Genomic DNA, 21,810 nt, shown 5'->3' with positions numbered 1-21,810 from the left:
AAAGGAGGTCCAAAGGCTCACTGAAGAAAATAGTTCTTTAAAAATGAGAATGGAGCAGATGGAAGCTAAAGACTTTATGAGAAACCAAGAAATTACAAAACAAAACAAAAAGGATGAAAAAATAGAAGACAACGTGAAATATCTCATGGGAAAAATAGCTGACCTGGAAAATAGATCCAGGAGAGACAATTTAAAAATTATGGGACTTGAAAGTCATGATCAAAAAAAGAACCTAGACATCATCTTTCATGAAGTTATCAAGGAAAACTTCCCTGATATTCTAGAACCAGAGGGTAAAATAAATATTGGAAGAATCCACTGATCACCTCCTGAAAGAGATCCCAAAAGAACAACTCCTAGGAATATTGTAGCCAAATTTCAGAGTTCCCAGGTCAAGGAGAAAATATTGCAAGCAGCCAGAAAGAAATAATTCAAGTATTGTGGAAATACAGTCAGGATAACAGAAGATCTAGCAACTTCTACATTAAGGGATCAAAGGGTTTGGAATATGATATTCCAGAGGTCAAAGGAACTAGGATTAAAACCAAGAATCACCTACCCAGCAAAACTGAGTATAACACTTCAGGAGAAAAAATGTTCATTCAATGAAACAGAGGACTTTCAAGCATTTTTGATGAAAAGACAAGGGCTGAATAGAAAATCTGACTTTCAATCACAAGAATCAAGAGAAGCATGAAAAAATAAACAGCAAAGAGAAGTCATGAGGGACTTATTAAAGTTGAACTGTTTACATTCCTACATGGAAAGATAATATTCATAACTCTTGAAACTTTTCTCAGTATTTGGGTAGTTGGAGTGATTATACATACACACAGACACACAAATATATAGAGAATAACAAGGAATGATATCTAAAAAAATAAAATTAAGGGGTGAGAGAGGAATATATTAGGAAGAGAAAGGGAGAAATGGAATCTCTTATAAAAGCAAGAAAAAGCTTTTTCAATAGAGGGGAAAAAGGGGAAGGTGAGAGGGAAAAAGTGAAGCTTACTCTCATCACATTTGGCTTAAGGAGGGAATAACATGCTCACTCAATTTGGTATGAAAATCTATCTTACACTACAGGAAAGTAGGGGAGAAGGGGACAAGTGGGGTTGGGGGGGATAACAGAAAACAGGAGGAGGGAGTAACTAGAAGTAACCACTTTAGGGGAGAGACAAGGTCTAAAGAGAGAATAGAATAAATGACAGACAGGGTAGGATGGAGGCAAACAGTTAGTCTTACACAACATGATTATTATGAAAGTCTTTTGCAAAACGACACATATATATAGCCTGTATTGAATTGCATGCCTTCTCAGTGGGGATGGGTGGGGAGGGAGGAAGGAAGAGAAGTTAGAAACTCAGAGTTTTAGAAACGAATGTTGGGAATTGTTTTTGCATGCAACTAGGAAATAAGAAATACAGGTAATGGGGTACAGAAATATATCCTGCCCTACAAGAAAAGAGAGAAGATGGGGATAAGGGGAGTGGTGGGATAGAAGGGAGGGCAGATTGGGGGAAGGGGCAATCAGAATGCATGATGTTTTGGGGTGGCAGAGGGGAGAGATGGGGAGAAAATGTGGAACTCAAAATCTTGTGGAAAGGAATGTTGAAAACTAAAAATAAAAAAAAAAGCCACGGTGACCTTACAAAGGGGTGAGTCCTGTGTCACCACAAATAGTCTAGAAGTTGGATGTCAATGTTGTGGAAGAGACATTTGAATTGGCATTTGGACCCCCCAGATTCTAAGATTCTAATATCCTGTCGTTTAAATGTTTTGTGTGCGTGTGTGTCTTCTCTTCTACTAGATAGTAAGGCAAGAACTGTGTATCACATGCCTGTATGAGGTAAAGCTGAACAGTAAAACGAGTGAATTTGGAGTCAGAGGACCTGGTTCTGAATCCTGCCTCTGTCCCTTACTACTTGTGTGTTCTTGGGCTATTCACCAACCTCTCTGTGATTAGGTTTGCTCATTATTTGCAGATGGAGAGTGAGACTGTGGGAAAAGAGCTTTGGAGCAGATGGGTTCTATGGCCCCTTCCAGCTCTAAATTTCCACATCCCTCATAGAACTTAGTGAACTTACAGTAAAACCTCAAAAAGATAACTGTTAAATAAACACATGAATGAGTGTTTTCCTTAGATTTTTTAGTTTCAGTAGCTGTGGTAGGGTTAATACGGATATCAAGGCACTACCCAGAGTAAAAAACACAGAATTTCATGGAATTGTGAAGTAAAAATCGTAGGGTAAAATGCCAGAGGCCCAAACAGAGAGGTTGGTCACCAGCAGAAAAGGAAGCACCCGGGAGCCAAAGGGCCAATTCACATGTGACTCTGCTCAAAGCCATGACAGTTTCCTGTTAGTTATTTTTCTGACAACAGAAAATGGATGAACTCCAGGTTTTCCCTATGAGCCCTTTTCTTTTACGCTATGCTCTTCCTAGACTGAACCAATAGTAAAGATGGATTTGAAGGCTGAACTAAACTACTGCAGACCAAAGAAGTTATCTAAATGTTGACTTGACACCCAAATGAGTAATCAAGAAAAAAAATCACAAACCATTTGGACTACGTCAAAACACAAGACCCTGAAAAATAAAGTTTTACCTCAAGTTTCTCTGTATAAAAGTCTCTTGTGGTATAATTCAGTGTAGCTCGATTTGTATTTTCTCCACAAATTCTTTTACTGTCATTCCCTTCTTCATTGACACCCCCAGATTTTTTCCCTTTTCCGTCTAGCAGATACCGGAATTGCTTCTTTCTAGAGGAAGAAAATAAAGATGTTGACAGACTGAATTAAAATCTCTACTGCTTTTTGTTCTCTTTCAATAAGTGAATTTGCTTTCTTTGAACATTTACTTTATGAAGTTGAGCTTGTTACATTCTGTAGGTTTGAAACAGATATAAAGTGCCCTAATCTTTGTCTGGTTAACCTACTCTATTGAATTCTTTTACTTGAAAACTGCAAATCATCACCATAAACATAGTTTATTGGTTTGGCAAACGAAACTTTTCTAAAATGGAAAAAGTCTAGTGTGAAAAAAGTACAATACAATGAATCAAATTTCCTTAAGTTAAAAAATTCTTAGTAACCTTCTCAGAGCTATCATAAAGCCCACAAAGTATCAACTAAAAATTTTGTTAATAAATACTTTATCATGGATAAACATGTCACTTCACCTTTGGACAACCAAGGCCAGATAGTGCTCAACTCGCAACTCTGAATGAGCCACATGTCATTTTTTAACAGTATAGTCTCTAGCATAATTAAGGCATGTAAGCCTTGGCAAGAATAAATCACAACAGAAAAGCAGAGTAGAGCTCAAGTGAAAAAAGGAAAGAGCTGAAGAGAGGACAGCAGGGAAATAGAAAGCACATGCATTTGGAACCAGAGGATACTCAAACTGAATTTGCTATTTAATACCCATGTGACCTGAAGCAAGATATAGTTTCTGTGCCTCAGTTTTCTCATTTATAAAACTAGGATAAGGGGAACAAGTGAGGCTAGATGGTTCCTGAAGTTCCTCCCAACCCAAACCTGGGTTCACATCCCAGCCAACAATGACCTTGTTGGTGGGGGACCCTCAGTCAGATCAGTGACCTGCCTGGATCACAGGGCCCTCTCAGTTGGAGGCAACACAGCATCTTAGATGGAGCCAGCCTTCCAAAAAGGAAGAATAGGATCCTGCCTTTGACACAGTGGGCCACAGAGTCCCGCCCAAGTCACTTTCCTTCTCAGGTGTTAATTTGCATTGGAAGAAAATGTTCCAGTAGGGACTCAGAACATAGGTTCCTTGAGAGCAGGGGCAGTTCCATTTCTGTCAGTGGCACCTAGTACCACTCCTGGCTCATAGTAGGCACTTAATAAATGCTTGTTGAGTAAATAATTGGCTGATGACATTGATGAAATCAGAGGTCAGGTTCAAAAAGAAAAATATGGGAGATACTATTCTTTTACAATATCTCACAGGATTATAAAAAACATTTATTAAACACTCACTACATGCAAAAGCACTACTTAGGTACTGGCTACACAAAGACAAAACAAAACAAAAGTCCCTATCCCAAGGAATTTATGTCCTCTCGGCTCTAAAAGGCTCATCAGCAGGATGGGTCAGGCACTTGCATCAGCTCCCACCTGACAAGAATGTGTATCGGGTATGAAATGTTATAAATCTTGTAGAAAGGCAGCCATAGCAAATGGGAACCATTGTCCCTAAATGGAAAAATCCTGCAATATGGAAAACCACTTCTGTGGGGTAAGATTCTGGAAAGGTGGACGCATAAATCCTGGTAGCTGAAGGTGGGACTATGCTAGCATACAAGCTAGCATATCAACCCTTATCAACCCAAACAAAGATGAAAGACAGAATTAAGGTATGGATTCTTTTTAACACTGCCCCAGGATTGCAGTACTCTTCTACTTAAACAAAATACTGATCATCACCTGACTTCCCCAAGAAGTGAAAGCAGCCGATACTGTGGTAATTCAGAAGATGCTACATGAGCTAGAATTCCAAAAAGCCTTTCAGCCATTATCATGTCATTCTGTGTCACCTGAGGAAAAATGACAAAAAAGGTAAAATAACAGCATGTTACCTATTTTAGACATTACTAACAGAACTCCAAGGAAATATTTGAGTGAGTTCTTTCCTTAGGAGAGCTCAGCATCACATCCCCTGTAGGCTGCTGGGCAAAGCATCTCCCTTTGGTTTCACTCCCCTATCCCTCACCATTATCCTCTCCAGCATTTGGTTTTGTAGTTCCCTGTTAGCAGAAGCTTAGAGGTCTGGAAACTATTTCTGGGGTGTCTGAAATTCTTAATGAGAAAATTTTTAAAATAAACAGTAGATTTTGGAAAGCATAAGAAGCTGAGAGGAAATTTCCAAGCAAATGTTAAAACTAATTCATTTTAATGATGTGTCAAAAGGTCAATCAAGTAATTACTCATACCTTTCCTCACAAGGTATTTCTTTGATCACTTCCCAGGAGAAAATACTCACTGGCTTAGGGAAGAAATCTCCCTTCCTCTTTGGAGTTATTATATAGAATTTTAGTTTCCATTTAGCCCTTTTGGATCCTCTTCATATACTAGATTACATACAGCTCATAGCAATTTTTTCCTATGTTTACTCAGGGAATCATGTGTAACCTAGAGCTGAAGTTACAACTTGGATTGACATGTATATGTATTTTCCTTCATGTGAAACAGTATTTTTACAATTCAAATATTTTACTAACATTTACAAAATTTTTGACATTGATTTAAATACTATACAAAGGCACTTCCCATCGTAACCAATAAATCAACACGTGTTTATTAATAAGCTATAATAAATTTTTTTGATTAAATGCCTACCTACTACTGCTAGACACTGGGCTAAGCACAGAGGATACAAAGACCAAAGGGAAATAATGCCTGCCCTCAAGGTATTTATATCCTAATGAAGGAAAACAATATATACAGATGTAAATGAATGTTTAATAAAATAAAAATAAAAGGTAATTTGGAGAAGGAAGGCACAAGGAGTTGGTGGTGATTGAACAGATCTTGAACGAAACCACAGAATCCAACAGGTGAAGTGAATGAGAGAATGCACTCTGGGCAAAGGGGTCTTCCGGGACAAAGGCACAGAGAGAGAAGGTGAAGTCCTGTGTGTTCCATCAGAGAACAAGAGGAGGAGAAGGACCAAGTTTAAGACAACCAGAAAGGCAGGAAATGGCAAAGAGGGTGCTGGGGCACAATGAGAAAACTGAACTAGCGCCAAGCCTTCATGTACACAACATATAGAAGCATATACAAAACAAGCACAAGGTCATTTTGGAGGGAGGAGCTAATGAGACCAGAAAAGGCTTCATGCTAAAGGTGGATTCTGAGCTGCGTTTTGGAGAAAACGCAGAGATAAAGAGGGACCGAACTGCACGTGTGGAGGCAGCAAGAGTAAGAGCAGCATGTGAGCAATGCAGGAGATGGGTGTGGCTGCACGGCAGAGTGCAGGGAGAGGAGCAGCACATAACAGTTTGGGAAAGTATACTAGAAGTAGGCTGGGAAGGGTTTAAAAGCCAAACAGAGTAGCTGATATTTGATCCTAAAGAAAACAGGGAGCCATTAGTGTCTACTGGAGAGAAGAGTGACATTTTCAGACCTGAGCTTTAGGAAAGATCCCTCTGGCAGCTGTGGGAAGGCTATACTGGAATAAAGAGAGACTTGAGGCAGGGAGATCAGTAGGAGGCTATTGTAATAGGCTAGACAAGAGATGATGAAGGTCTGAACTAGCATAGTAGCTGTGTGAGTGGAGATACTGTTGGGATGGAGACAATAAGACTGGCAACTAATTGAATATATGGGGTGAGAAAGAGTGAAGGATAACCTCAAGGTTATCACATGGGATGTCTACAAGAATACTGAAGCCTTTGACAGAAAGAGAGAAGTCTCAAAGAGGGAAGACTTGCAAGGGGGAAGATAATGAATTCTATTTTGGACATGTTGAATTTGAGATGCCTATGAGATATGCAGCTTAAAATATCCAACACGTAGACATACAAAAATGGGACTTGGGAGAGAGACTAGAATTGGATATATAAAGCTGGGAGTCATTTGCACAGATATGATAATTAAATACATGGGAGTTGATGATATTCCCCAAGTGAAAGAGTATAGAAAGAGAAGAGAAGAGAAGAGAAGAGAAGAGAAGAGAAGAGAAGAGAAGAGAAGAGAAGAGAAGAGAAGAGAAGAGAAGAGAAGAGAAGAGAGGAAGGTCAGAGTAACCACAAGGGTAGGAACTATTTTATCTAACTTTATCTTTTAGCATCTAACATGGTGCTTGGCAAACTGTAGGTGCTAAATATTCAATAAATTGAGCAAACAAAAGCTGATCACATGGTGATATATTACACAAATAATTAAGAATTCTGTAGTTCTTCAAATATCATATTTTCCTTCTATTCAAAGATAAAATAATTTAGTTTGGTTATTTCCCCTTCTATAATCTATAATTGTATTGTTTTATTCTTTTATGTTTACGTGTAATTTGAATAAATTACATTTGGGTGCAAGTATTTAGTGTACTGTGCCCCCATGTTGGTTTGATGTAGAGAAAGTGTTTTGGGGAAATTTACTGTGTCACAGCAAAACTCCTTTAGCTTGGGCTAGTTTTGGCACTCCTGGAAGTTCCTACGGAGGCTGCCTAGTTTGGGGGCTCTGCTCAGGATCTCTTACATTTCTCTGAAGGTCTAGATTAAACTAGACTCCTTGAAAAGCAGTTTGAACAATCAAGTATACCTAAGAGGCCCTGGACTATTTTACCTTCCTCAAAACATGGCTATCTGCTATGGTGATGGCAGATGTCCAGTGGCCACCCTACGTTGGTTGTCAACAAACCTGAATCTCTGGAAGATATACTAGATTTTGAAAGTACCAGGCAAAAGGTATCTAAAGTGTCATAATTATTGCCAAGTATGTTCATTTTTAGTGAAGATAAGAATGTTCATTTTACCATGAACAGAGGAAAAAAGAATATTTCAGAAAATTTGGCCTGGTTTCCTAGATTTAGTTATATTTCAGTAATCTAACTGCCGATTTGGGGGACAGTTATGTTTAGTATTGGCAGCATCCCCTCTTTTCTCTTCTTTCAGAACAACATTTAAAGAGCATGGGATCCCCCTATCTAGACTGCTAATAATTGGGGATCAAGGTGACACAAGCCTGCCTGGCAACATTGGAGTCAATTGCTCTTCAAGAGCTTTGAAATGGCAGGGCAGGATGGTAGATAGTGTTGGATATGGAGTGAGAAGACTGTGTTGAATCCTGCTGTGGACATTTATTAACCCTGTTACCTCAGGCAATTCCTTTAGCCACTCTGATTCTCAGTTTTTTCATCTGTAAAATGGGGATAATTCCTAGAACTGTTGTGGTTCAAATGCAACCTTTTGGAAAGTGCTTTGAAAACTTTAAAGCACTACCTAAACGTTAGCAGTCATTACTCAAAGATAATAATCTCCCCAGACAAATCTGTCTGCCACCTTTAGCCTTGAGTTACCCACAGTCACACATAAAGCAGCAGTTAGAAACTATTTAAAAAACAGAGGAGGCTGTTCATCTTTTTCTATTTCTGCTCCCTTCTGCATTTCGTGGTTCTCCTCTCTCCTCTTTCCTTTCTCTCATCCCAGTCTTCTTTTCTTTCCTTTTGGTGAATCACAGCAATTAACATTTGAGCCCTTCGCACCGGAGACAACACATGAAGCCCAGGGCACGTCATGGGTTTTGGCTTTTAAAGAACCCAAAAAGCATATTATCTACAATAAAGTATAAAACATTTGACTAGTCACTAAATCTTTTACAGTGTTGCTGTCTTCCTATCAGAAAAATAAGTGATATCCAGGTTCTTTATTACTCACTTTGAGCCAACGCTATTCGCAAAGTTGGCTTAATGCTCAAAACTTTCTGAGTGATGTGATTTTTATTTTAAAATAACTTTTAAAATTAACAATCAATACTTTAAAATAAATGTTCTCTGATTACCTGGCTATTTCATTGCCTTACTATTTTTTATGACTTCCTTTTAGAGAGAAATTATACTCATGCTATTCACAAAGGATATGGTGAGGTTACCTCAGTTCCGTTTATTTTCTGCATGCTAAAATGGCTCAGTCTAAATAGCACATAGTATTTCCAGAGAGTAAAATTGACAACTGGATTTCCCTGAGGATCGATTGTCAACTGGTCAATGCGACGAAGCTGTGCCAGTGCATTAAACTGCTGCAGCATAACAAGATTTGTCTCCTTGAACTTAAGGTGCTATAAAACAAAAAATGTAAATGTAAATTTAAACATCTTAAAATCATCAAACTTAAAATTTCATGGATCACTTTTATACTTGTGATCTACCTACTGACCTTAGGTTTGACTAATCACTATTCATTTATTTTGCATTTATCAACAGATTTAACATTCCCACTTCAAAACAAAATGGGGAAATTTTATTTCCTACCTGCAAAACAAGCTCATTTAGGAATAACGATTCAAATACAGACTAATCAAGATTAGCTTTATGAGCTCCTTCCAACTCTATAATTTTGCCATCTAAAAAACTATCCAAACTCTAAGAATACTGAATCTTGGTTGCCTTTCCACTGATCCAAATCTTTAAATGAAAAACATGATGAAATTTTCAAACAACTTTATATAGAACTTTCTACTGACCCTATAAAGTAAAAGCAAGCTATTGACTTTTTTTAAAGTTAACTATAAGACACAAAAATTGGCTCCCTCAGAAAAAGTTAGTAGAACCGGGATGACCATGAAAGTCTTACATCTGTCAGTTTAGAACTCCATTTGCTAGCACACAGAGCTTTCATTTTAGCCTGCCTTTTTCATGGATGATGATAAAAAATACTGACATAAGGAAATACAAAAAGCTATAGAAAGAAAACAATGTAATAAATTTTTCATTAAATAGTTATAAAATCATAATTTTTAAAAAACTCAGATTACACTAATATAACAATCAGCAAATTAAGCCTCATTAAGTTTCAAATGTTGTCAAGACACATAAATGCATCATAATTATTATGAAAAATCTATAAGAAATATAGTATGTCATGACTATATAAGTTATAATAAAAAAACATATATAAACTATATATTATGTGAATAGGTCCTAATAAATGTTTTATAAGGGAAAGCAAATCATTCTAAATAGTTCTTTTATTTTTCATTTTCATTATACTACACAGGTCCAAAATGCTTTACAATGGTTGAATTCTCAATGGTAGAAGAAAACCATAAGACCATTTTCAATCCTAATTTATAGTCCTGATTTTAGAAAGTCTTTTTACTGTCATGAACTTGCTAGATAGAAATTGCATTAAGCACTTAAGTTACAACTAAGAGCCATCCAAACATATTGTTAATAAAAGTTTACCAAAGAATTAGGAAATTTAATCTTCAATTTGGGGAGTACTTGGACTATTTCATCAAATTCTATGAAAGTGAAGGAGACCGTTGTGACCAATCCTGCTGTCTGAACACTCCAGTTCCGATCCAGTGATTCTAGAGCTCCAGAGCCATACAAGAAAAGCGTATCTCCATCTACTTCCACAAGATGATTTTCTATGACAGCAAGACCTTGTAAAGCAGTACTTATCACAGGGTCAAGAGATCTGGCAAAAGACAAATACAATTTTAAATCTAAGTATTTTCATGACAAAGTAAATAACAGAATGTAAAGACTTAATCATCACAATTTCTCTGTAATTTCAAAAGATTTTATTTCAGTAAGTGGAAATTAAACAAAACACCACTGGCTCACTTTCACTATATGTGAAAGATAAATAACCCTCTAAATGTATTTTCAATTCAAAGAAAGGCAGAGTATTACCAAAAAATCCTTCCTCCAAATCCAAAGTTATTTTTTTACATCAAATTAAAATAATTTACATTCTACTCAGTTTATTTTTTCAAAGGCCACTAGCTATTCAGTGTCAAATGTACAGAAAGGTACTAGAGAAGAAAACGGCAAAAACACTCCAATGTCTTTGCCAAGAAGACTCCCTATGGGGTCATGAGAGTCAGACAGGACTGAACAACAACCACAACAGCACATAATCCTTTAAATACTCTTGACAGCTACAGTTCCCAAAACAGAAGCCATACTTTAGGTCTAAGGCTACATGCACAGGGACTTTGGCGAAGACAAATGAGAGAGAAGACTTTAAGATAAACTCTCATCTCAAAACTACCAGAAATGAACCAAGTAAAGTAATAAAATCTACAAGAAGAAGAAAAGAGATATTTCTTCACATAGGAGAGCTTCTATATAATGAATAAATAAGAAAGCAAACAAATCAATAAAGAGAAGTTTGCCTTATAAGACCACTCCCCCTAGCAGGGATTTATGCTCCTTGCCCACCTTGCTGAGCCTAGGAGCTGTGGCATGAATCATTTCTCCTTGGAGTCTCCTTTTGGCAGTTCTTGGTCAGACATTTGCACTCCTCTGAATATCATTCAGGGGGCAGTGGAGAGGTGCATAAATGAGGATGTGCACACTATAACATGTGATGAATAAAAATGATAGAAAAGGCATGGAGAAAAGTTTATCACCAAATAAAAATATGAACTTAAAAAAAGACAAGTGTGCTCTGTAAGAGGCCTGAAGCCAGAGCGATCCTTCATATCCTGCTGGAGTCAGAGGAGGAAAGATCTTGATAAGGGACTGACTGGGAAGACAGATGGGAGAAGCCTCAGAAGTCCACCATAGAAAGCCCATCAAAATTCATCTGAAAGAGCAAAAAGTCCAGAATATTGAGGGAATTAATGAAAAGAAATGTTAGGAAAAGTGTCCTAGCCATACTAGATCTTAAATTGTACTATAAAGCAGCAATCATCAAAACTACTTGGTACTAGCTAAGAAACAGAGGAGTAGATCAGTGGAATAGGATAGGTACACAAGACAAGTAGTAAATGACTGTAATAATTTACTGTTTGATAAACCCAAAGACCCCAGCTTCTGGGATAAGAACTCACTATTTGGCAAAAACTGTGGGGAAAACTGGAAAACAGTATGGCAGAAACTGGGCATAGACCAACATCTGACACTGTATATCAGAATAAAGTCCAAATGGATATATAATGTAGATATAGAGGCTAATACTGGTTGAGCAAGGAATAGTTTACCTGTCAGATTTAAGAGAATGAAAGAATTTACGACCAAACAAGAGACAGAGAACATTATGAAATGCAAAATGGATAATTTTGATAACATTAAATTGAAAAGTTTTTGTACAAACAGAATCAGTGCAACCAAGATTAGGAGGGAAGCAGAAAACTGGGAAAGAATTTTTACAACTAGTGTCTGGGATAAAGGCCTCATTTCTAAAATATATATAACTGAGTCAAATTTGCAAGAATATAAGTCATTTCTCATCTGATAAATGGTCAAAGGATATGAATAGACAGTTTCCAAAGGAAGAAATTAAAGCTATCTACAGTCACAGGAAAAAATGCTCTAAATCACCACTGATTAGAGAGATGTAAATCAAAACAACTCTGAGGTACCACATCATGCCAATCAGATTGGCTAACATGACAAAACAGGAAAATGATAAATGTTGGAGAAGATGTGGGAAAGTTGAAACACTAATTCATTGTTGGTGGAATTGGGAGCTAATCCCACCATTCTAGAGAGCAGTTTGGAACTATGCCCAAAGAGCTGTAAAACAGTACATAACCTTTGATCCAGCAATACTACTTCTAGGGCTGTATCCCAAAGAGATCATAAAATGGGAAAAGGATCCACATGTATAAAAATATCTATAGCAGCTCTTTTTGTGGTGGCCAAGAACAGGAAATTGAATGGATGCCATCAATTTGCATTCATCCTTTGCTGTCAAAGAAGACCATGCCATCAGAGAAATGATGACATGACTTGCACTTGACTTTGTTTTGAGTGAGGGAGGGCTGTGCAGGTCACCAGCCTCACTTCTTCTCCAGAGCCATCTGAATCCGGTGACCAGATATTCATCAGGATGACTGGAGATGGCCCAGGATTCACTGGGAGACCTTGCGCCCTTTAGGCCAAGGTCTTTGCAGGTACTCATGTAGGGTGAGGCAACGCCCATCAATTGGGGAATGGCTGAGCAAACTGTGATATATGACTGGAATGGAATACTATTGTGCTATGAGAAATGATGAACAGGAAGACTTTAGAGAGACCTGGAAAGATTTATGTGAACTGATGCTGAGTGAAAGAAGCAGAACCAGGAGAACTTTGTACACAGCAACAGCTACAGTGTGTGATGACTGACTTTGATAGACTTAGCCCCTCTCAATGCAAGGACCTAAGACAACTCCTAAGGACTCGATGGAAGATGCATCCACATCCAGAGAAAGAGCTGTGGAGTCTGAGTGTAGAGTGAAGCAGAATGTTTTCTTTTTTTGTTGTTGTTTTGTTTTGTTTTCTTCTTTCTCATGGTTCCTCCCATTCTTTCTAATTCTTCTATATAACTAGACTAACATGAAAATACGTTTAATAGGCATATATATGTAGAGCCTATTATCAGATTTTGCATACTATTTCGGGGAGGGGTGTTTGAGGGGAGGGGGAGAAAATTTAAATCTTATGAAAGTGAATGTTGAAAACTAAAAATAAATAAATGAACTTAAATTTAAAAAAATATATATAAGAAAACTGACTAGGTCTATCAGAACCAGGGGGCAAAGAGAAAACAGAAAGATTCCACCAATTATCTACTATAATAAACACCAAATTGAAAGCACTCAGCATGTCATTCAGGGTCAAGAAAGAGTTCAAGTACAAAGGATCCCCATTCAGGATTCATACACAACTAAGCTGCAACTACTATAAGTGAGAGGATATCTTGGAATATAATATTCTTGTGGTCAAAAGAAATAAAGACTTTTATAACAAAGAATAGAATTCCATGAAACTGCCTATAATCCTGTAAAGGGGAAAGTAGATTTTTAATAGAATAGAAGGCTTTCAAGGAACACCACTGCTAGGTCTGCATCTCAAAGAGATGGGGGGGGGGGGGCGAGAGAGAGAGAGAGAGAGAGAGAGAGAGAGAGAGAGAGAGAAGGAGGGAGGGAGAGAGAGAGAAAGAGAGAGAGAGAAAGGACATATTTGTACAAAAATATTTATAGCAGCTCTTTTTGTAAAGGGAAAGAATTGGGTTTTGAGCAGATGCTCATCAATTAGGGAATGAACAAGTTGTTGCATGTGACTATAATGGAATATTATTATTCTATAAGAAATGACAAGCAAGATGATTTCAGAGAAATCTGGATTTATATGAACTGATACAAAGTGAAATGAGCAGAACCAGAACACTGTACATGGTAACCACAATATTATAAGATCAACTGTTAATGACTTAGCTACTCTCATCAATACAATGATGCAAGACAATCCCAAAGGATTTATCATGAAAAATGCTATCCTCCTCCAGAGAAAGAACTGATGAATAAAGACTGTCTGAATAAAGACCAAAGCATGTTATTTTTCTTTCTTTCTAGTTTTCTTGCACAAAATAACTAATATAGAAATGTTTTACATTATTGCACATATATAACCTATTTCAGATTGCTTACTGTCTCAGGGAGGGAGAAGGGAAAGGAGGGATGGATAGAATTTGAAATTAAAAATTAAAAAAATCAATGTTAAAAATTGTTTTTACATGTAACTAGGGAAAAATAAAATATTTTTTAAAATGTAGAATACAAGAAAAATAACTGAATTTGAGCAGAAAAGACAAGACCAGCGTCGGGTAGAATCTTTAAAACACAAATAAAGGAAATGGGAAAAACCTAGAAAGCAAAGAACTAGAAACAAAGTAGGTGCCCATAAATTGGGAAACGGCTAAATGAATTCTGGTAAATAAATATAATGCAATCATATTGTGCTACAGAATAATATAAAAAATTTTAAAAAACCAAAAATAACAAAAATAATAAAAATTCAGAAAAACCTGAGAAGACTTTTATGAACTGATAAAGAGTAAAGTAAGCAGAACCAAGAGAACAATTTATACAATGACTATAATAATGTAAAGGAAAATAACTCAGATTTAAGAACTCTGAATGATGCAATGACAAATCACAACTTCAGATGGCTAATGATGAAAAATGGTTCCCACCTCTTGGTGGAAAGGTGGTTGATTACAGGCACAGTATGAGACAAATTAGGAATTGTTGCTTTAAAGTAAATGTATGAATTTATTTGGCTTAACTGTAATTACATATTACAAGGAAGGGCTTCTTTGAGGGGTAGGGAGGAGAGAGCACAACAATGGTGTCAGGGCGAAGTTTGTGGCACTGATGCCAAAAAGGGAAGAAGAGTATGTAAGTGAAAACTTAACAATACATAGAAGATAAAAAGTTCCAATGAGGATACACCATCACGCTAAATATAATACACACTTCTTGAAAAAAAAAAAGTATACATTAATTAAATCCTCCATCATCAAACAGGGATCAGTATTTAGGCTGCTGTCATCGAATCAGGGAAGAGGTTCTATTAAGTTGACACAAATACACACACACACACACACACACATATATATACATCTATGTACACACATGTAAATACACATATATACATCACACGTGTATGTATGTTTCTGCATGGGTGTTTATCTTCATTTTCAAAGAGGACCAACGACATCACGATTTTGGAGTCAGGGCACAGTGTGCCTGGCTGTGGCTGATCAGTCCAATAAGAGTTCAGAAGGCTCTACGACAGGTCAGGCGCAAGTAGTCTATTAGAACACTTGAGATGGAGATGTCTCTGGATTTGTACAGCTAACGTTTCCTTTGGGCTTTGCTCATAGAGCATGGCACTTTCTTTGGTGTGGGCACGCCACACTAGGCAGTCCTGTGCCAGCACCTCCCACGTCTCACAACTGATACTAAAGTTCTTCAGAGAGACCTTGGAGTGTCTTTATACTGCTTCTTCTGACCACTGCATGAGCACTTGCCTTATATGAGTTTTCCACAAAATAGCTTTGTAGGGAAGCATGCATTTGGTCTACATGGCCAGCCCATCAGATTTCTGCCCTTTGCAGTAGACTATGCATGCTTTCAAATTCAGCTCGAAAAAAGACCTCCGTGTCTTTCACTTTACCATGTCAGGGAATTTTCAGAATCTTCCTAACACAATTCAAGTGGAAGCAGGTTTTACAGGAACACAATAGTGAAGTCAGAACAATGAATTCATGGACTTTCAGTTTGATATACAGCCTAATACCTCTTCTCTGCCATACCTTCTTTCAGAGATTCCCAAATGATGAGTAAGGTCTGGCATCAGGTCTCACCATCTATGTGGACATATGTAGATGTTTGCTGTTTATATGAATATAATTATTAATTTTCTAATATTAAATATTTATGTATGTATATATGTGTGTATGTGCATATGCATATATGAGCATAATGTACATATGTGTGTATGTATGCATGTATGTATGATACAGTTGTAAACTACTTTAATCTCTGCTTCATGGCCAAGTTCATTTTCCGTATGAGGATTAAACATACTATAAAGCTGGAAATACGTTGTAAAAGGCTGCACAAAAGTGGCTGCAACTAAAACTGTAACTTGTAAGTCTGGTTTGTAAATGTGCTACACCTCACAGTTGCATATATAATCCTTTGTGTACTGAAATGTTTGCATTTGTTGATGTTTGTCAAATTCATAACAAAAACATTTTAAGATAAGTATTAGAGGTGGGATATGAAACTAAGTTCTCTGACTACAAAGCCAATGCCCTCAGTACTTTACAACCTATGAAACTATTTTTATTAAACAAATATGGCCATAGTAACCAAATCAGAAAGAGATAAAGTGAAGAAATAATGTTGCTATAAAAATTAAATGTTAGCAAGAGAACATTACAATGTAGCCAAAATCTATTCATTATAACCAAAGTTAGATTTTATACCAGGATGAAAATTGTTCAATATTAGCAAAATAAAAAGTATAATCCCATAAACAGCAAAACCCACAGTTAATAAATGCAGAGAAACTCTTAGACAAAATGCAGTACTAACATATGCCAGAGTAAGGTCCTTCTTAAGTATGATCAAAAGAATATATCTAAATGAAGGAACCAGCATTATTTACAATGAGGAAAGATTAGAAGTTTTTCTAGTAAGTACAGGGGTAACACAATAATCCTCCTACTTGCATTCTAACTTGGTAAGAGTACTGGAAATGCTAACTTAGTTAAGACGAGAGAAGAGTAATTAAAGTTATTAAATATTGACATTATCTGATAAGTTTACTTTAAAAAGCTCAGAAAACTAGTGCAAGAACTAATTTGGACAATTCAGTAAGTAGCAGAATATGAAACGACTCCACAAAAATCATCAGCATCTCAATATAGTACTGATAGAAATGTACATGAAATTATAAAGAACTATGACTAAAATGACCATAAACTGCATGAAACACGTAGAGATACACTCAAGATTTATAAAAATACTAAAGAGAAAAATCTGCAGAAACAAAGGAAGACAAATAATTACGAAGATATTCTTTATTTCTAGGTAAGTTACAGCAATAAAATTTAAAAAGGATACTACCTTAAATTTACAGATTCATTGTTATTTTAGAAGCAAGATAAAAAATTCATTTGAAGAAACAAAGGGTCAAAAATTTCAAAAGAAATAAAATAAAGGAAAGATGAAGACTTGTTACCAGATCTCAAGTTATCTGCAATAATCGTAAAAATTGTTTGGTACGGGTTAAAAATAATGAAGTAAATCAATGCAATAAACTAGACAGCAAGATTTAGAAGGAAACAAGTACAGGAGCCCGATGTAAAAGTGAACCAAAGCATGCACACTCCGATTTGACAGGAATTGTTAGGAGACCTGGAAAACAGCTTGATAAGAGACATGATCAGGGAGCATCTTACATAACACGTAACAACAAACGTCAGATGAATGTGACATAAAAGAAAAGAACAGAAGACATCTTTAATAACTGGAGATGGGGCAAAATTGATTATCAGAAATGATAGAGGAAATCATTAAGGACAAAATAGATAATTATAATTATATAAAATTAAAAAGCTCTTGACAGAGAAAAGCTGTCTAGTGAAGGGGGCGGGGAACTTTGCACCAAACATGAAAGATGACTATATAACATATATTTTATACATATGTCTTATATAATCCCCTATAAGGAAATAACAAATGTCTAAGATCTATTTCCCAGGAGAAATTTGGTTAAAGGATATATTTTTAAAAAGAAGTGCAAACTGTAAATATATACATGCACACATATATGTACAAGTATGTGCACACATATATAGAATGTTCCAAATCGCTATTAACAGGAGGAATACAAACTAAAACAACTGTTATTACTGCACATCCATCAACTTAAAATAGATGAGGACCACATTATAAAGCAGCTACACCATAAATGTATGTGTGTACACTGGTTCAGTAAAACGATTTTGGATGATGAAAAAAGCTGCTAATTTCTTTTCACCTTTGACCTAATGAGCCTACATCTAGTGCCCAAGGAGGGGGTAATAAATACATGTCAAGTCATTGAGGCAAAAAACATGAATAGTATATTTTTAAAGGATGCCTAAAAACAGGGATTAGGATTTTTTTAAAAGGAGTTCAGCCCCAAACTTCAATTATCTCAAGAAGAATAAAGGATTTTCCTGTTCTTATTAGTTCTTGACTTCCAAATTTAGCTTTTACCTCTATGTTCATTCATGCCAGGTTTCACAAACCTAATATTTGTCTAATAACATTATTATTATTTTCTATCTAAACTACTAAAACTAAAGATCTTAAAATATGTTTTCAAATAAAGCAAAACTCCCTATATTAGGAAAGTAAGACAAGCATATTCGCTGTAAGCTAATCATGCTCCATCAGTCTTCTGCCATCGGTATTTCAGGGACCACTGAGGTTACTACTAAAAACCAGGGAAACACAACATAGTCTACTGCTAATCCTTACTTCCCCACCAGCCTAGAAGAGACTTCTACAACTCTGCCTCCTGACCTGCTCAGAAATCCTCTAGAAAGCTGTCCCTGATACACTCTTCCTTCTCCAGATTTTTCATGCTTCTTGGCTCCTATGCTTACCATATTCTAACTTTGATTATAAGCAGCTGTATATATGTCATCTCTCTACAAGACTATAAGCTCTTTGAAAGCAAGGACTATGTTGGGCTTTTTGTTTCTTTCTTTCTCTCTTGTATTGTCAGAGCCCAGAACAACAGGGTCTTATGTATAGTAGAAAGAAACCTTAATAATAAATATATTAGATTACTGCAATGGATTCTTAATGCTCATAATTTAAAATATACATTACTGACAGAAACCAATGAATTATACAGTAATAATGACAAATGATGAGTATACAAATGTATTATTTATACACATAGAAACATATATATATATATGTAAGTACATACATAGATATGAAAATAAATGAAACAACATTGAGGGACAATCTGATTTGAGACAGAGCAGAGATAAAATGAAAATGAATTCAGATTTACATCTACTTTGCTATGAGTTATAGAAAGCCCATAATCATTTCAGGAGAAAAGTGGGAAGTTTCTGTAAGTTTCTTATCTCTACTGAACTTGAAGAATTGTATGTGAAAGACATACAAAACTATAAGAAACAGGTAGGACTGGAAAGAAGTTTTAGTAGCAAGTGTTAGCTTGTTGGATATCTGAAGAAGATGGTAAACACTGCAACATGAAAAAGGGGCATCAGAGAGGAGAGGAGAGACAGCATGCTAATAGAAGGAAATAAGAAAGACAGATTGTCCAGGATTTCCTAGATCAGAAATTTAAAACTTATTCTTCAAGGGTCAGGTTGATAAAACTCAGCAAAGGAAAAGATTCAGATCAGATAGGGGGAGGGGTGGCAGTGACGAAAAGTTTATTCTTTCACAGGAAACAAAATTTAAGATCGTAAAATTGGACATAAAAGCACTATATTCACTCTGTGTGAAGATCAAGCAAACTAGTAGGAAGAAAGGTAGAAGCACAAATAGTACCAGGCTCAGAAAAAATATGAATTGCAGTCATTATTAGAGAATAGGCAGCCCCCAGCTTAAAAATACCTGACTTACTAAGATTTGTACATTTGAAGAGATAGAAAGTGCTGTGTAGACTAGGGAAGGTGGGAGAGTCAGCCTTGGCTGGATGGACCTACTTATATGACTGTGGGGGTAATTTCTCTTTATAGAGTGGCAAATAGATGGCGTGGCAGCTTGCCACTAGACCAAAAGGGAAAGTCCCTTCCATTACCAAACCATAATGTATTCAAAAGTAGTGGGAAAGTTAGAGAGATGTTTCCTTCTAATCTGGGATACATTTCCCCATAGAAACTATGTTAGAAGTATTGATCAAGTTCTAAAGTTAGGCCAGAGAAGTCTGCTTTTCACACATTTCAGAACTGTTATTGGTTAAATAGCCTTGTGGGTTAGACTGGGAAGCTAACCAACCATAAGAAAATTGTTTATGTGAGAAAATGTGTTCCAAGTTTCAAACTGACCAAATAGCCAATTTATAACCTAAGAATTTACCATAAAAGTTGAGAATCTCACTTTCAGCAAGTATGGAGAGCAAGTAGAATTTTGCAATCATTTGCCTAGTGTTTTCTATGTTTGTCTTTTGGTGTCAGATAAGTAACTTCTGTTCATGTTCAAAAGGACAGACAGTCTCTCTTTCTTAAAAGAGAAAGTAAAGGGCCTCAAGGAATGCATGGAATTCTCGCCCTCCTCATCTCCACCTTCTGGCTTCCCTTGAATCTCTTCAAGTTCCAGCTAAAATCCCACCTTCTTCAGAAACTTTTCCTAGCCCTCCCTAATTCGAGTGCCTTCCCTCTGTAGATTATTTCCAATTTATTCTTTATGCAAAACAAGTGGGTGCTTTCTCCGCAGTGAGACTGAGAGCTGCTTGGGAGCAGAAACAATCTCAGCACACAGCACGATGCCCTGCATACGCTTAGTAAGTGTTTATTGACTGACTCTTGTCTGTCTCCACGTTTTCAAAGAGAATAAAATGTTCTGTGAAAAAGAAGAAAGGCGCGGGGATAATGTTTTCACTGCTGCTGCCAGATGTATGTAGGGACTTTGGAAGAGAAAGGAAGATGTGGGAGCCAAAGGAGGAAGAAGCCCACTGCAATGAGCATAATTCTGACCAAGAAGAATCAGCTACTGAAGTAGAAGTATGGAAGTCTTAAAAGGGAATTGGCTACTGGGTCAAAATGGAACCCAAGAATAGGATCTGGACTTGTGGTGCACCACTTACAAATAGAGAAAGGATGCATTCTTGTCCAGAAATATCATTCACCAAACAAGGGCTGATGAAAACATTTGATAGTTTGTAGTATTGTAAATCTAATCAGAAAGTTTTATACTTAAAAGGAAAAGGCAGAGGAAAAACTACCTATGTATACATACTTAGCTAGATGTCATAGAAAGCATCTACCATGTAGAAAGAAGAGCAGTCAAAGCTCCCTGCCCTAGGATTCAAGGAAGGAGATTCCCAAGATTTCTTTATACATGTGTAAAAAGCACATTTAACAAACCAGATGAACCAGAGATCCTAATACAAGGAGGCACAAGGATCAGTGAGAATTAGTGGGATCCAATAATTCATTGCTAGATTATTGTTTTGGAAGGATTTACATTACTCAAAGGGAACAAAACAGATAAAGGGGTAAGTATAGTCTAGCAATGTATATTAAGGCAATAAACCTCTATTTGAAAATCAGTGAACCAGAGAAAGGAATCACAGAGAGCACCTGAGGAGGAAATCATTATAGGGAGCAACAAAAATGATATAATCATTGAATATCCAGTAGGCCCACTGCACAGAAGGAAAAGAGACAAAGAATCACACAGATTTTGAGAGTTGGAAGGGTCTTAACATACACCTAGTTCAATACATACATGGATGGAATTCTTTTTTTTGTCTATTTTTAAAATTTTAGACAAATACTAAACTTAAATACATAAGAAAAGAAAAATTATAAACCTAAATATAAAAGGAAAAAACATGTGCACAGCAGAACATAGAAGAAAAATCAAAATATATAACAATAACTTATTTCAAGAAAGCCCATATATTTAATATTGTACATTACGTTGCTTCCTTGTAGGTTTTCTTTGGTTCTCTGCTGTATACTTTTTACTTTGTTCTTTTTTTCCCCTTTCTTCCCCAACCTCACCACCCCAAGGTTACAACTGAGCATGGATATGTTTATATACATGTATTGATATATACGTACATGTACACATGTAT

General features: G+C 36.4%; 1 protein-coding gene across 9 annotated transcripts in view; it reads right to left on the bottom strand.

The window, feature by feature from the left end:
* Positions 1-21,810, bottom strand: part of LRRC49 (leucine rich repeat containing 49) — a 203,352-nt gene that overhangs the window by 13,418 nt on the left and 168,124 nt on the right. For all 9 annotated transcript variants that reach the window (XM_072615507.1, XM_072615501.1, XM_072615521.1 and 6 more), the window contains 4 exons: positions 9,925-10,162; positions 8,613-8,798; positions 4,449-4,558; positions 2,609-2,762 (listed from right to left, as the gene is read on the bottom strand). In XM_072615507.1, the coding sequence (XP_072471608.1) occupies positions 2,609-2,762; positions 4,449-4,558; positions 8,613-8,798; positions 9,925-10,162 (688 nt within the window). The remainder of the gene's footprint in view (positions 1-2,608; positions 2,763-4,448; positions 4,559-8,612; positions 8,799-9,924; positions 10,163-21,810) is intronic.

Source organism: Notamacropus eugenii, chromosome 1, assembly GCF_028372415.1.
Source record: "Notamacropus eugenii isolate mMacEug1 chromosome 1, mMacEug1.pri_v2, whole genome shotgun sequence".
In the NCBI taxonomy this organism is placed as follows: domain Eukaryota; kingdom Metazoa; phylum Chordata; class Mammalia; order Diprotodontia; family Macropodidae; genus Notamacropus; species Notamacropus eugenii.
The sequence above is the reverse complement of the archived record's forward strand: the minus strand, read 5'-3'. Positions and strand labels throughout refer to the sequence as shown.